The sequence below is a fragment of the Micropterus dolomieu genome, linkage group LG22, assembly GCF_021292245.1.
Source record: "Micropterus dolomieu isolate WLL.071019.BEF.003 ecotype Adirondacks linkage group LG22, ASM2129224v1, whole genome shotgun sequence".
NCBI classification, from domain to species: domain Eukaryota; kingdom Metazoa; phylum Chordata; class Actinopteri; order Centrarchiformes; family Centrarchidae; genus Micropterus; species Micropterus dolomieu.
In genome coordinates, this window is record NC_060171.1 from 2074795 (window position 1) to 2091048 (window position 16254).

The 16254-nt window shown below is 42.2% G+C and overlaps 1 protein-coding gene across 2 annotated transcripts in view; it reads right to left on the minus strand.

Annotated features, from left to right (window-relative positions):
- Positions 1 to 16254, minus strand: part of LOC123962203 (diacylglycerol kinase zeta-like) — an 84775-nt gene that overhangs the window by 43468 nt on the left and 25053 nt on the right. Inside the window, exons 2-3 of one of the 2 annotated variants that reach the window (XM_046038192.1) lie at positions 2450 to 3501; positions 350 to 458 (exon numbers count right to left, since the gene is read on the minus strand). In XM_046038192.1, the coding sequence (XP_045894148.1) occupies positions 350 to 458; positions 2450 to 3456 (1116 nt within the window). In that variant the 5' untranslated portion in view covers positions 3457 to 3501. The remainder of the gene's footprint in view (positions 1 to 349; positions 459 to 2449; positions 3502 to 16254) is intronic. The other variant, XM_046038193.1, reaches the window with a different exon arrangement.

The window sequence follows — 16254 nt, forward strand, 5'->3', positions numbered from 1 at the left end:
ATTTCATACATTTTATTAAATAAGTTAATAAAACAGTAAAGGTTGTGTTTGTGTGTGTTAATAAAAAATAAAATAACAATAATAAAAAATATATAAAATATAAAAATTACGCAAAAATTCATTCATTGGTGGTTAAATTGTTATATTTTGTGTTATCACCATTATTACAGTTCCTTTTTTAAGGCATAGCAGCCAGTGTGATGAGCTGCATGTTCCCTGCTTTGTACCGCATCGTTTAAAATCCTGACTGAATCTGAAACCAAGTTTCCTCTTTGATTGAATCATTTTATGTTAAATGTTATGTTCAACGCCTGGCAAGTTTGTTAACAAATGATTGTAAGTGACTCACGCTCCAGTCGACGGTGCTGTTGGGCTCCTGCAGGGGGTCAGTCTGTCCGGACGTCGCGACGTCAGGCTGAGTCGGAACATGCTGCAGGCCTGATTTCGCAATGGCTTTCCTGAAACCACAAAAGACCTTTTAAGAAAACAGACCTCAGATCAGTTTTTATTAGTTGTCTGGATCACAAAACATTGGAGTTCAAGTCATTTTTGTCATGTTAAAGGTGGAGATAAAAATCCTAAACCACAACAAATACCATGATATAGCTGGCTACATTTCATTGCCCAATAAATCTAGAAAGATTACTCTTAATTTACCTAAAATAAGAAAACAAGTTTTATGGAGCAGACTAAATGTTTCACAACCAGCTCCTCTGAGTTCCCTCATGAGCATAAATAATGCATCACATGGCTGCAAGTTATTATTATTTTTATATCAAATAAGCAACAAATACCAAAAAACTTCATTCATGTTTCAGCTTCTGTCATTATATTTTCCTCTCATCTGGTTTAACCTCAATTACTTCAGCATAACATTAACGTCACTTTTGTTCTTTGTATGATTACCTGCAGCCTAATATCAATTAAGCGCTGATTTAGAGTGGCGATAACGTCATTCTTTTGGTGAACAACACACAGTGAACAGATACCTGCCTGCATTTAGAAGCAGATATTCTCTATGATATTAATATCACACAACCTCTTTCCTCCTGCTCTCATCTCAAGTTATTTGCATTTTGAACATGTTCACAACATTTCAGGAGACAAGGCTGTTGCAGACGGACTCAGTGAGATCTTTGTGAGATCCCAGTCACCTGCTCAGGCAACCAGATGCCAGGAAACACACAGACACACATCCATCCATTAACCTTAGCAACAGAGCGGCTCTGCTGTGATCAGTATCAGTGAGTCACGTCTTTGTTAGTGAAAGTTAATGAGCTTCAGCTCCATGGAGGGTTTGTGTCTGCAGTAGAATCTCCGCCTGAGGTCTGGAGAAATATTAATCATTTTAAATGTTGAGCACTTTCATTCTTCCTACGTGCTACAGGATGTGTAGTCTGTATCTGAATATCACAAACTTTCACTTGTCTCCTGCCAAACAAGTAAACAGGTACAAATAAAGAATTCTTAAACTTTTCCTTCACCTTTTAGACTTTCATTTGTCATTAACTGGTATGTAAAATGAATTCCCCTTCCCAGGGAAGAACATACAAACTCCACACAGAAAGACCAGGACAACCAGGGTTTCAAACCCAGGACCTTCTTACTGTGAGGCCACAGTGCTATCCACTAGGCCACCGTGCTGCACCAGCTGCTTATCTGTTAGTTTTAGCTAACCATTTCATCTGTTTATCCTTTACTTTTAACTATTTCATCTGTTTATCCTTTACTTTTAACTATTTCATCTGTTTATCCTTTACTTTTAACTATTTCATCTGTTTATCCTTTACTTTTAGCTATTTCATCTGTTTATCCGTTAGTTTTAGCTAACCATTTCATCTGTTTATCCGTTAGTTTTAGCTAACCATTTCATCTGTTTATCCTTTACTTTGAACTATTTCATCTGTTTATCCTTTACTTTTAGCTAAACTTTAAACTTTCCAGAGTGTATTCTGTCCAAAACCTTATATTTTAGGAGTCTGTAGGGTGTCCAACAATCACTGAAGAAGTGGTAATAATTGGACGATCATTCCCAGGAACTGTCACACAGGATGTGTCACAAGACATAAAAATATTTCCTCATGTGCATGAATATTTCTTTTGTTAAGTGAAAGGACAAAGCGGACATGATGACACTGATTTCCATGTGGGTGCTATTATGTGATATAATGTATGTGTGGACAGTTTTTTTATATTCTATTTTTTTTTTTTTTTTTTTTTTTTCCCCACTTTTCTGTATTTATCTGTATTTATCTCCGTCCTTGTGCAGCTGCAACACCTGAAAGGCTTATCTTATCGATCTACCTAATGGACATAAGTGAAATAAAATTACAGCCACGCTGAATGGAAGAAAACATTTGTCTATTTCTCAACCAGTCAGAAAACATATTTTCTCTCAGAAACATCAAGCTAACATCAGCGCTCATATTGGAGATCAGGGAACACATACAGCAGGAAGTCACTCCAGCTCTCCAGGTGGGACTCGTAGCTGTGGGCCCCCAGCAGGTTGAGGGCTCCGGGGCCCCTGTAGAAGGCTGGGTGGTTGAGGTAGTAGACTGAAGTCTTGCGGCTGGGCAGCGGGGGGCCTCTTCCTGGCCAGGGGCTCCCAGCCTTGGAGATGGTGGAGATCTTTCTCCTCTTCCTCTGGCTGGAGGCACGATAGCGGCTGTAGGGAGCAGAGTCTCCCGGAAAAACGTGAGAGGAGTTTCTCCGCAAGCAGCGAGGGGCCCTGATCAGGGGCCGAGATGTTGACGGAGGCTGGGGAGTTTCTCTCATCACCTCCATAGCGGAGGAGGGGGTTGAGGAGGAGGAGAAATTTTGATCAGGAGACCAGGAGGTGTCGTCCTCCTCTTCGGCCAGCTGCTCCGCCTCAGACAGCTGACTGGCTTCTGATTGGCTGTCGTTGGCAGAGGAGTAATCGCTGCTGTCATCGTCTCCGTCTGAGTGGAGGCTGCTGGAGCGTGAAAACATCCTCCTGTTGTTGGGCCCACCCCTCACCTCAACCTGCTGTTCTTCAGCAGGTAACCCCGCCCCCATGCCCTCCTCCTCGTCCTCCTCGGCCATCTGGATCAGACTGGCGAGCAGCATGGACGGCCCCAGCAGGTGGGTGTCGATGGTCCGCAGCTTCCCCACCTTCTTCCTGCGGACGGCAAACCTCGGGTTGAGGTTGGGGGTGGTGGTGCTGGAGCGCCTGCGGACATGTCCCGCCCACCTGTTGTGCCTGGCGGTTTTTGCCAGACGCCCGCCTCCTGCACACGGTAGCCCCACCTGCAGCTGGACGCTGGAGCGCCGCCTCTGGGTCAACATGGAGGAAGGCAGACCGACGCTGGACCTCCGGCGAGCCTTGCTGGTCGGGATGGCCACGCTGGGCCTCCGCTGTTGGCAGGATTTGGCTTCTGCATCCACTTGCAGAGCAGATTCCTTCCTCTTAAAGTGACGTCGGAAAAAAGTGTCCATGTTGGGCGGAGAGACGGCGCAGACTTCAGAAATGCTCCTCTCTGGCTGTTGGGCGCAAAAAGTAGTTAGCCGGGAGTACAGAGCTACTCAAACTAGAAGCTGAAGCTACAGTTCTGTTCATCCATCAAAACAAAAATCAAGTTTCAGATTTATAGAGAGACAAGATGAAAGTGTGACCTCCCGGTTCTGTTCCAGAAGTAAGAAATTCTGACATTTGTAATCTCTGAAAAACCAGCCAACAAAATCGTTCTCAACAGAGGCTCGACAGGAAGTGACGTCATGACTTTGGCTCTCTATAAAACTGCTGGACCACCACGCTCTCTAAATGTGATTTACCGATTTTGTGATGCGTTTACTTAAAGTCATACAGACCCAAGCAGGAACATTCGGGTATGAAAAGTGAAATCAGTGCTGAAGAGCCTTAAACCTGCGTTCTCTCCAGCAGCCAGCAGGGGGCGACGGTGTGATTGTATAGAAGTCTCTGAGTAAATGTTTCTACTTGTCAGCTGATTTATTCCCTCAGTAAACACTTTCCTGATGAGTTTATGGTCTCAGTCGCTAGTTTCAAGTCTTCTTCAACACAGCATGATCTTCATTTAGTAAATTATGGTCCCGTTTAGAGGAACACAGACCAGGAAGCAGGGGAGGCTTTAGGGCGGGGCTACAAGCTGATTGACAAGTCGCTACCATGGCGACCTGTCAATCAGGATAGAAACCACTCATATCCGCTGCTCTGTGTACATTTAACCAGCGCCGCTGAAATAGCTTATTAGGAGTCGGCTGCTCATTTTTCAGTAAGTCCGTTTTGTTTTAAGCCTGTTTGTCGCTAGCTAAAATTAGCATCCCTGCTAATATCACAGTTAATGTGAATTACAGATGCACCTTACCAACCAAGCTAGCTAGCTCCACCCTCTGATCTAAATATGTAAATAAACCGCTATAAATCTGTAACGAGATAAAATAGCTCAGGGTATTTCAACGTATCTGCTGAGACTACAGGGCGACCATGTTGGAATAATGTGCAAACTTCATACTTCATTCAGAGGACAAGACTGATTGTAAATAATTTGTTAATTACTTTAAAATGATTGCTTTTGTTATTTGTTTTTGTCTTGCATTCACTATCGGTCATGAGAGAAACACAATTTCAATCCCCTGTGTGCTTTGTACATAATTTCGACTTTGGGTCAAAGGGGAGTAAATATTTACATTATTTTTACACATTTTTGCTTTTTATATAAAATCCCAGTCATTTTTATTTGAGATCATCTATTAAAAGGTTGTCCTTATGTTAGCATTGTGCTAACTCTTCAGAGCTAGAAATGCTGCTGAAAGGTGAAACACGAGCAGCTCTAACTGCAGAGCTCACCACATGTTGCTCAAACAACAGTACGCAGCGTGGTTTTAAGTTGCTAATTTCCAGAATTTACCTTAACACGTCAAACGTAAAAGACTGACGAGTGTCATTCTGTTTTAGAAGTGCTCCTTGTTGTAAAAGCCAGAAAGGTCTTTCGTGTCACGTTAAGTTGTGTCTTTGTTCTCATGTTGCTGAGGTATCAGATCAGTGCAACACAGAAACATGAATTATAAAACACTCAGAGGAAGAGCAGGGGTCTCTCCACGGGCAGAGCAGCACGACAACAGGAAGGAGCGGTAATTAAGGCCACGGCTACCTGCCGGCTTCTCACCCTCCAAACACTCCAAAACATTACACTGTGACGACAGCTTCACAGATCCAACAGCACAAACTCAAACCACATCGCCTCAACCAACAGTCTGTTAATCCAGCACAAGGTGACATCTTCAAACTATTCAGTTACTGTGAGATTGTTTTATGCAATAAAAAGTGTCCTTTAAATCTTCCTCCATCAGCTGCAGGAGTCCGCTCACTCTATAAACAGATGTGTTTTGCACGCTGCCCTTTTCTTACAGAGGTAACTCTTTTTATTATCATCTGCATGCTTCTCAGTGATCTCAGTAACTTTGTGACTTTAATCGTACATTCAGTTTCTAGTGACTCTCTCCACAACCACAGATGAAAGCCAGCCTCTTTGTTAACTCTGGTTCATTTAGAAGTTTTATTTATGAGCTGCTAAATAATAAATAAAACCAAAGTTTCCCCTGAGCACATGTGGTTAGCGGGATCCCTGCTGTATATCAGGGATCATTGGGTCTTATCTGCAGGACGTGACGTGAGCAGCAGTTCTATTTATAGGACATCCTCCTCACTTTCACTCTGCAACCTCACCTGTAACCTGTCCAGCAGCAGCCAGTCACAGTTATCAGGTTACTTGCTGACGTCCCACATTCATCACCTGGTAACCCAACGCTTAGCAGGCCGACTGTGCTGCAACAAGTCCTCAAGTACTCCCTACTCAGGTACAAGTTACAGTACCACAGTGCAAAAGTACACACACAGTACAACAATATACCACACTTTTGTAAATTACAAGAATATACAGGTTTTTCTGAGGTATAAGACACATTCGGAGCCTCAACTCACTTTTTTTGTACTTTGCATTTTATATCTCCTATTTTCTTTGCATGTTTTTTCTAAATTCTGCACTTACAAAAGAAGGTAATGAAAACGAAACTTAACTAAAGAACTTCCTCATGAATAATACATGAATAAAAATAGTCCGTGTATAATCCTGATCCGCAGCAGCCTTATCTGCCTCCGTCTCAGTTCACTTCACTATGAAACCAAACAACACTATCACACAGTAAATAGGAGCCGGGGCTGCTCGCTAATTCTGATGCTGCTGTGGGTTTGACAAACAGCAGCAGACGTGAGTGAGCTGTAATAAAAAGCAGGTGATAAACTGCTGCAACGTGTGGACAAACAGAGATAACCGACCAGCAGCAGCGGTGACGAAGTTTATCTTCAAGAGATCTGAGGACCAGCTGGCCGACGCAAAACTTTAGACGAGAACAAGAGCATGAGCCAAACTACAGAGAGAGAGAGGAGAGTTCTCTTGGATTTCTTCTTCTTCAAAACATCAGCAGTAGAGGAAGACCAGACTAAGGCTGCGTTCAGGCTGCAGCCAAAGTGACACAAATCTGATTTTCATATGTGGGCCAAATAAATCAGATCAGGTCTGATTGTTTTAAATGTCATCTCATTGTGGACGTCAGATCAGAGTTCATGCAACTCTAACGTCACTCTAGAGTGGCCGTCTGCGCTTTGATGGAGCCACAGTGAATGAAAAAGCTCCACAAAAGCCAGATTTAAACATGTGGCTCTCTTTCTCCTCGTCCTCGCCATCATCTGCTCACAGATTCTTTTTCTTCCACCTGAAACCCACCGGGTCGCCAGCTCTCTTCTGAGTCACCTGTTACTGTCTGAGTGGAAACAACAGAGCGGAGCAGAGCTGTAGGGCTTATACGCTGTTGCACAGCGCCAGACGCAGTAATGAAGGCGTAGGTGTCATTTACACTGGGGACGCTGGGGACATGTCCCCGTCACTTTTTAAAAGCATGATTTATTACAGAAGTGTTAAGTGACAAATTAATTTAGCTGACGCTTTTATCCAAAGCGACCTCCAATTACTACTTATGTCAGAGGTCGCACGCCTCTGGAGCAACGAGGGGTTAAGTGTCTTGCTCAGGGACACAGGGATTGGTGGTTGTCACAGTGGGGTACTGAACCTGGGTCTCTCACACCTAAGGCATGGGTCTTATCCACTGCTCCATCACTACCAAAATGCTTTGAGAAGAGTTTTTTTGCACAACCAGAAAACAATTAACATTAACACTTTAAATATAGAAGAAACAAATGTGCATAGTCTAAAAAAAAGTAACTAGGCTGCTGATTTCATGCATTATATTTTTTAATTGTCACCTGCCACCTGAATTCTGTGTTTTCACCATCTCCACTAAGGCTGTGCGACTATGTCTAAAACGTTATAATCCCGATAGTGACATATTCCAATATAGGCATTTATTTGTAAATTCAATGGAATATTATGAACTCGTGATTTTTGTCTGCATCATAAAAAAGGTGGGACACCAAGACAACGTCACCATGACATAGAGTGAGCAACGACACAGCAAGTAATGTAACGTTAGCTAGGCTGTGGGTTAGCAAACTGACCCTGCTTGCAGCTGCAGAGCCAACATGAGAGGACGAGACGTCCCAGAGCAGCACAGCAGCTCCAGACTGAGATACTCACAACTCTCCTGCAGCTACAGCTCTCATCACAACAGCAGCATGTCCTGGTGAACTAGAAAGTAAGCTGTATATGTGTGGGCGAGTCATTTAACGTTACCGGACACACACGTCATGGCTGAAAAGGCTGGAGAAATGTTGTGTGGCTCGTCCAGACAACAAACCTCTCTTTGAAATGAGCTCCTCGTTTTTCCTCCTGTTCAGTATGAGTAAACTTCACTCTCCTCCACATTTGTTTATTAATAATGCAAATGTAGATGTAAATGTAGTGCCAGCAGCGCTACACTCTCCTCTCTGGTTAATTTACTTTAATAGCTGCTTCGTCTTCAGAGTCAAAAACTAAATACAGAAAAATGTCATCATACTTTTTTAAAGCCAAAGTATCTTGATCTGGTAGATCATTGAGAAAAAGCTCCAAATACCCAAATCCCCATATCTGAGAAGCTGGAATTAAAATGATTAATCCATTATTAAAATAGATGCCTTATTTAATTGATTTTCTAACAAATGTCATAAAATGAATTAAAGACATTATTTAAAAACACAAAACACTGCCAGGCATGCTAGCAGCTCTGCGCGATGCAGCACTGCTATGAGCTAAATGCTAACATGCTGATATTTAGCACGCTCACCAACTTAGCTTAACGTGTTAGCATGGTAACATTAGCTAATTAGCTGTAAACACAGCGTACTTCTGAGGCTGACCTGACCCGATGATGGCGCTAAAGGAAAAGTCAGAGGACCACCAAAGCTACAACAAGTCCGACAACATGGGTCGTATTAACCATCCCAAAATGTTTGTCCATGCCTCCCAAAACGGCAATTTCTAACTCTGTTTCCGGACCAGACAAACATAACGTAAGTCCCGTTAACTAAATGACATGAAAAAAGTCCCAAGACAAACATGTGGAGTCCGCCATGACACAAAGGAGGTTTCACAAATCGGCTTCACAAATTGACAACCTTACGTAGAAAACATATCTAATGCTAATACGTAACTTATGTATGTTACGTAAACCTGCTGTAACTTAGCCAAACTTGTTTGACATGGGAACCGAACGCCGGTCTCCTGGGTGAAAGGCCGCTAGAGGTCTCTGCCACAGTAAATGTAAATACAGGTCGTAATTTTGCGCTGCACGAACGATAAGTTCGTTTTTCTGGAGAGAACGGTCTGCAAAGTTATTACAGTTCATCTGCAAACACTAGTCAGCACTTCCACCACTGCCACAAACGAGCACTCGTTATTATTGCTCAAAAGATCAAATGGTCTAAATGATCTTTATGATGCTAGATGCAACGAAACTGATCCTGAACGATTGGAACTTGTGAAAGGAAGTGGACTTTTAAAGGCTGTTTCAGTCGGCAAGAGAGACACAATAACACAACACCTGGATAGATTTGACCAACATTCTGGGAAAGAGCATTAATTAAACGGGTCATGGCTGCAAATTTGTGAATCCAACCTACCTTCTTTTTGTGAAATGTAATTTAAAATCTTTCAGAGGTCGTTACTAAAACAGCATTTGTCAAGTTTTAGGTCAGAGATGTCAACCGTGCTCCATTTTAACACTAAAATGCTTCAGTTTAAATGTTGCAGCTCGGTGGGATCTCATGGGGAAGACGCCAGGAAAACTCAGCCCGTGTGTAAGATCTAGTGTCATCTAGTGGTGAGGGTTGTGAATTGCAACCATCTGTCCAGTCTACCACTGCCCCCCTAACCTTTCAAAGAGCGTAAAAGGTGTCTCTTCAGAGACCGCAGAGAGTGGCCAGTCAAGAAATGAGGTTTCTTTAGGTGTATTTATTAAGAAATTATATTTACTTAATTATTAAATGTCAAACACTGACAATGTGAAACACTGTCACTGTTTCTGCACCGCAGTCCTTTATAAACCACACATTAGATAAAGGTTAGACAAACACTGACAATGTGAAACACTGTCACTGTTTCTGCACCACAGTCCTTTATAAACCACACATTAGATAAAGGTTAGACAAACACTGACAAGGGAAACACGTTCATTCTCTCTGTGATTATGGACCCTCGCCAAAACTGCCCGCCAACAATAATATCTGGCCCACTGCCAGATTATGGTGCTTTGATAGCTGCTGAAATAGATCTCAGTCATGACAGCTACTCATTACATTTATTCATTTATCTGACGCTTTTATCCAAAGCAACTTACAATTGCTATACATGTCAGAAGTCGCACGCCTCTGGAGCAACGAGGGGTTAAGTGTCTTGCTCAGGGACACAATGGTGGATGGGTCACAGTGGGGAGTTGAACTCAGGTCTCTCACACCAAAGACATGTGTCTTATCCACTGCTCCATCACCACCTCTACGCACATAATCACCTCCTCTGTAGTGGTTTTGCCTACAAAATAAAAGCACGAGGAGCTTGTTTATCGTAATGCTTTATTTGGAGTTGAACTGAGCTTTTGCTTTGAAAAATTCTGAACGACAATGAAAGAGTCTGTAGCTGCTTGACACACCTCTGAAAGAGCCGTCAGAGAACGTGATTCCCCTAAATGTCCTCTACCTGGAGATACTGGGGAAATGCAAAAGTGTCCGTAGGTTGATGGATGAGGATCAAACACCGAAACACAAACAGTGCTGCACATGCCGTGATCTGAGAAACATTCGCTGCAGAATCCATTTGTTGAAGAGAGAAGAAAAACCTGTCTCAGGGTGAGATTAAACCCTCAGACAGGTGCGAGTCCTACAGTTTATTCTCATCCACCATGTAATGGTTGAAAATGTTGCTCTGATGCAAAACATATTTGCAGACCCCTGCAGTACATTATTACTTCTTCTTCTTCTTCTTCTAATGTACGTATTCAACACAGTGATGAGTGGCTGCACTGCCTGAATTCTACCAGAAGTAGAACAAGAAGAACGTAGTGACGAAACGCGCTCTGTAGACGTCCATGGAAGGGGGTTATATAGATATAAATGTCTCATTCTAAGGTAATAAAACATAATGGTTTATTATATAAGATCTTTACACACCACTGAAAACGTAGTTATGGATCTTATATTGCATTTCTGTCGATAGAGCCTCAGAAATATTACAGACTGGACCTTTAACTGTCTACAACAACATTACAATGAAGGCTGTATATTACAATACAGTTTTATCACTCTGTAAAGAACATAAAACTTCCTCACAGTGAGTTTTAGTCAATCTAATATCTGGTTTTAAATCCTACTGTTTGGTTTCATTCACTCACTTTTCCTCACGTTCATTAAATCAGACAGACAAAAGCACACAGATTCAACCTGACGTCAAACATGAACACAGAAAAGATAAAACATAACAGCACCTACACAAATGTCTGCATTAAACTGAAGCCTGACAGGAAACTATAAAATACGTCTGCTTGTTCTGTCGCTCGTGTTTAAATAACATTCAATAATTATACTGGTGCTGAAAACGTCCAACAGACAGCAGCTGAGTAGATTACTGCCCGGCTCTAATTACAATAAGCTCTACTGTTTCAAAGAATTAAAAAGAGGAACATCAACACCTGCAGCAGGAAATCTGAACTAACCTGCAGCAGGTGGCTGTTAAATAAGTGGAATCTCTGTCATTCAATACACTATTATTATTAATAATATCATTATTATAATTATTCAGTCAGTGTTTTAACGGCGAGGTCACAGAGAGAGAGCATCTGAGGTGGTCCAGAACATAAACACTCCTGAAACATTACACTAAGAACTAAAAATCACAGCATTTACAGAAAGCAGTCAGAGAGGAAAAGAAGAAGAAGAAGAAGAAGAGATTTGTGCAGTTTAGTTTCATACAACCTGAGAGGAAGAGCTCAGTCAGTGCTGGAAGGATGAAGAGGAAGAGCACACTGAGAGGCAGAGCGAGAGAGCGAGGAAGGAACACACAGAGAGAGAGAGAGAGAGAGAGAGAGACTAAGCTGCTGTGTTAAAATAACTCTTTAACTCAGGAGCTTCCCGGCAGCTGAAGCTGATCTCAGTGCAGCTGCATGTCAGAGTCTCTTGCTTCATGTCGCACCAAGCGGCTGACCCAGGACCAGCTCCTGCTCACAGACCGGATTCAGGAGCAGCTCGTCCCCCTTTTGTAAATCGCTCACATCAATGCAGCTTGTCCAGAGATGAATGGAGCCGCCAACCCACTCCAACATCCCAGAATACTCCTCATTAACACTTCAAGGCTGCGGCGCTGCTGCATTATGGATCCAATTAAACAACAGTAAAATAACAGGAAGGGGGCTGCATGTTAATGTGTCCACACGGTGTACGCATCACATGTTCTGAGCTTCACGAGCTCCGCCCTGGTTCCACTGTGACACTTTGACAAACAGCTGTGTTGATAACGGGACTAATTAGCGAGCTCTGCTAGGAGAATCAGATTCTGCTGGTTGCTTTGGCATCAGGCCCACGTTTCCTTAAAGAGAACAGATATAAATCCTTTTTTTAAAAAGATTTCTGTCAAACATTTTTATGGCCTGGATAAAGAAAACATGTTCACCGTGTTAGTTTAGCGTGTTAGCATGTTTATATTAGCTAATTAGCATTGATCACATCATGGTGGACCAACAGACTCTACCAGTCATGGCTGCTTCCTAGAAACAACCTCACAGAAATAAAGTAGATCAATAAATTAAGTTCACGCGTCACAGCAGCAGAATTACAATAAGCTCTTTAACACAGAGCTGAAAACAGGAAATGTACTTTAATAATCAAAGAATCATTAAAGTTGTTTAATCGGGAAAAAAACTATTATCCAGTTTCAGCCTATCAGATGTCAAGATTCTGCTGGTTTTTTCCACTCAACAAAAAATTTTTAAACATTTTAGTTTAAACATTCAGCAGTTTAGTTTTAAAAGTAGAACAGGACGGTTTAATGCAGGTTCCACAAACGCTTTGCGCCGTGGTTACAGACAAAGTCATTGCAAAGACGCAAATTCATTCAGTAGATCCTGTAAATGCCTTTGCATGTGTAAATCTAATGTAAATATTATCACTGCACAAACTGCCTTACTGGACATTTTACTCTTATTTAAAAATTTTGTCGATTTATATATTTATATAAATACGAATCCTGTCCGACTGTAACATTTCTGCACAAACACGGCGTAATGAACATGGAAATATCTGCCACATTGTTCTGTCTCTACACATTATTCTTTTATAACAAGAAGAACTTTTATGCATCTGTTTATTCCATATTTATATATATTTAACTGTACGTTGGTCTACATGTAGCATCTCATCACCAAAGCAAATCCCTCGAAAATAAACCCTTTTTCTGATTCTGATGGATGCAAATGACGTAAAGACGCAACTCGAGCCTGAAATTTGCGTGACGCCGGGCAGAGCCTGCAGTCAGATTCTGCTCTGATAACAGAGCAGAATTTACTGACAGGATGAGCTCAGAGTTAACTGCTTTTATTAAATTAACTTTTTACTAATAGTTTTTAAGATTAAAACGTTGATTTCTCTTCAGAGCTTCTCTGCAGCGAGCTATTGTTACTGTAGCTGCAGAGCTCTGAGGGACGACTTCATATTCATACAGAGCGACACAAGAGGAGGCTGCTGGGAGAAAAGAGAGGAAGCTGAACTAGCTGTGAGTTCAGAAAATATGTCTTGTTGCTTGATCACAGCTATCGTTGTACTTTACTACGAAAGAAGTCGATCCAAACTCCATTCAGAAAACAAGTGTTTTAAAAGTTGTGTGCTTGTCATCTTGCAGACAGACCCGACAAAGCATGACTTAATATTTTTAACAAATCAGCGTCATGATGTTGTTATTTCGGCGCCATTTTGACCTGTTTTTTTAAACTAAATCACAGTAAAATGTTGATTTTGGGTTGTAGTAAACCGGGTTGTGTTTACTCGCGTAAACTTGCTTTTACTTGCGTTGAAAGGGAACACTCATTCGAGTTGTCCAGCCATACATGTGAAGCAACTTGGAAAATTAAAGATGCTTTGTATGGGAACACGCCATTAATCTGAGCAGCAGAGGTGAAGATATCCTGACTACGTTTCCCACAATGCAGCTGGATTGCGCTCCTCATTAGAGCCTCCCTGCCTGGTAAACAGCCGCATCATTCACACTCATCAGTCTGTGATGCAAACTGTTTGAGAGACATATAACGTCTCCATGCCCAGTCTGACCCTGATGACATCACTATGACATCACCAGGGTCATTATTTTCTCCTCCAGAGCCACAGAAGACATCGCAAACAGCTGTTTAACCTGCTGAGGAGGGACAAATGACAGGAAACTCTGCAGAGAGACCGGGGACATGTCGAACACGAGGAGTTCCCCTCTTGCGGAGGCGGCGGCGACTTCCTCATTGGTACTTTTAAACAAGGAGGCAGATTACCTGGAAGAGGCTTAAAAGATCAGCCGCAGCTCCTGGTTGGATCAAAGCCGAGCTGCCATCACTGACCTGCTCGGGCTATTTAAAACCAGCTTCACCGCCGCCTGTGTCACTAGATTACTGCCACAGACGGAGCTGGAAAGTTACATTTACTCAAGTACTGTTAAAGTACATTATGGATGTACTTTTACTTTACCAAAGTATGTCAGTATTATAGTTTAGTTCTACTTTACTTGGATGTAGTAACTAGTTACTTTACAGATTCACATGTGAAATACAAACATGAGATAACTAAAGAGGAACCTTTCAGGATTTTGACCTCGCACCAAAATATAAATAAATTAAAAGAGATTATATATATATATATATATACACACATATACATACACACACACACACACACACACAAGTTATTGTAGCTTCCCTCTTACATGAAGTGAAGCATGAAGTATAAAATAGCAGAAAATGCAAATATTAAAGTACAAGTACCTCAACATTGTGCCAAATCTATTTACTTATTTAATTACTTTCTACCACTGATCTTGTCTGTGATTGGCCCTCGGAGTGCTTGCATAATTCATGAGGGACGACGTGTTGTTGGAGACATCAGAGCTCAGTGACGGGTGAAACAGGATAAACTGGATTATTAACAGGATTATTTCCATTTATCGTTGGATTAAGATCTTTAGTTTAATTAAAAAATTATGATCAGTGGTGGAAAGTAACTAAGTACATTTACTCAGGTACTTTCCTTCTTCTGCTCCACCACATCTCAGAGGAAGTACTGTACTTTTTACTGCACTACATTTACCTGATAATTGAAGTTACTTTTCAGGTTCAGATTATTATCACAAATTATAGATGAATCTACTCAGCAGAATATAAAGTGATTAAAATGAGCTGCAGAGTTACAGTGAACGCATCATAATTATACTCCTAATTTAATATGCATTATTCTGCATAATGAGTCACTTTTGGTACTTTAAGTACATTTTGATGTTAATTCTTTTACTTAAGTAGAGTTTTGACTGCAGGACTTTTAGAGAAGTATACACTGTGGTATTACTACTTTTACTGAGTACTTCCTGTGTATAATCCAGAGTACAAACAGATGAGTGAAACCTGCTGCGTTCTGTCGACAGTCTGCTGCCCGATCGTTAAATACTTAATTCCTCCGGATTGGATTCCCTTTAAATAATACCAGCATCAGATTACCACAGGGCAAAAGTGGGCGACGGCCCCGGGGCCCCAAAGTTCTCCATGCAGCAGGTAGTTTGTGGTAATTTGATTATGTGCCGGTGTGTTTGTAATCCAGTATTAACTGTTAGAGACAACAGAAACATTGATGACGGGGCCGTAAAGGGGACACACTGAGGCCTGTTGAGGCCCTCAGGGTCCCTTTATTTCAGGTTTATGTTTATTTAATGGTGAAGTTTACAGGCTGGACCGGCACAGAGCCCAGAACCTGTCCAGGAGCTTTAAGCACATACAAAACTCATCAATATCTTTAGCACCTGGACCACAGGAGCACCTGGACCAGCATCAGCACCTGGACCAGCATCAGCACCTGGACCACGGTGTCTGCAGAGAGAGACGTCAAGCTGTGATGCTGCTCTGTTGTCACGGCGAGGTAAACTGATCCTGGACCAGGCGAGAGTGAGAGATCAGCTTTCTGAGAGGGCGAAGGTTCAATCAGTCTGCTTCCTGCTCATAATACTACTAATACCACTACGTATACTGCAGATAGTACTACAGACAGACAGTACTACGCTTCAGGAGCTCAGTGATGTTCTGTCACCAGGTCTGATCTGGCTGCTGCTGCTGCCCCCTGGTGGTTGGATGCTGTACTGCTCTCATGATGACTGAGAACACGAGCGCTGGATTTTTGACTCAAAGGTTAAAATGAAATCTTTTCAGGTTGATTTCTCACAACAGATTTGACCTTTGACCTCTGTCCTTCCCTCCCTGATCTCACACTCCTCCTCCATGCTTGACTCCTCCGACAGTCTTTCTGCTTTACTCCTCCTCATCCTCCTGCTGCTCAAGTTTGCCTCCTCAAAAGGAGGAGAATGTCTTTATCATCCTTCCTCCTCTGGTCTGTCCTCTTTCTGTTTGTCAACCCTCCTCCTCCTCCTCCTCCTCCTCCTCCTCCTCCTCCTCCTCCTCTGCCTCAGCAGGTCTGCCAGGAATCTCTGTCAGCGTGTCTGTATCAGTCTCTCCCACATGGGGCACCACTGGCAGGAGGAGGACAGCGCTGGTGGGAGATGC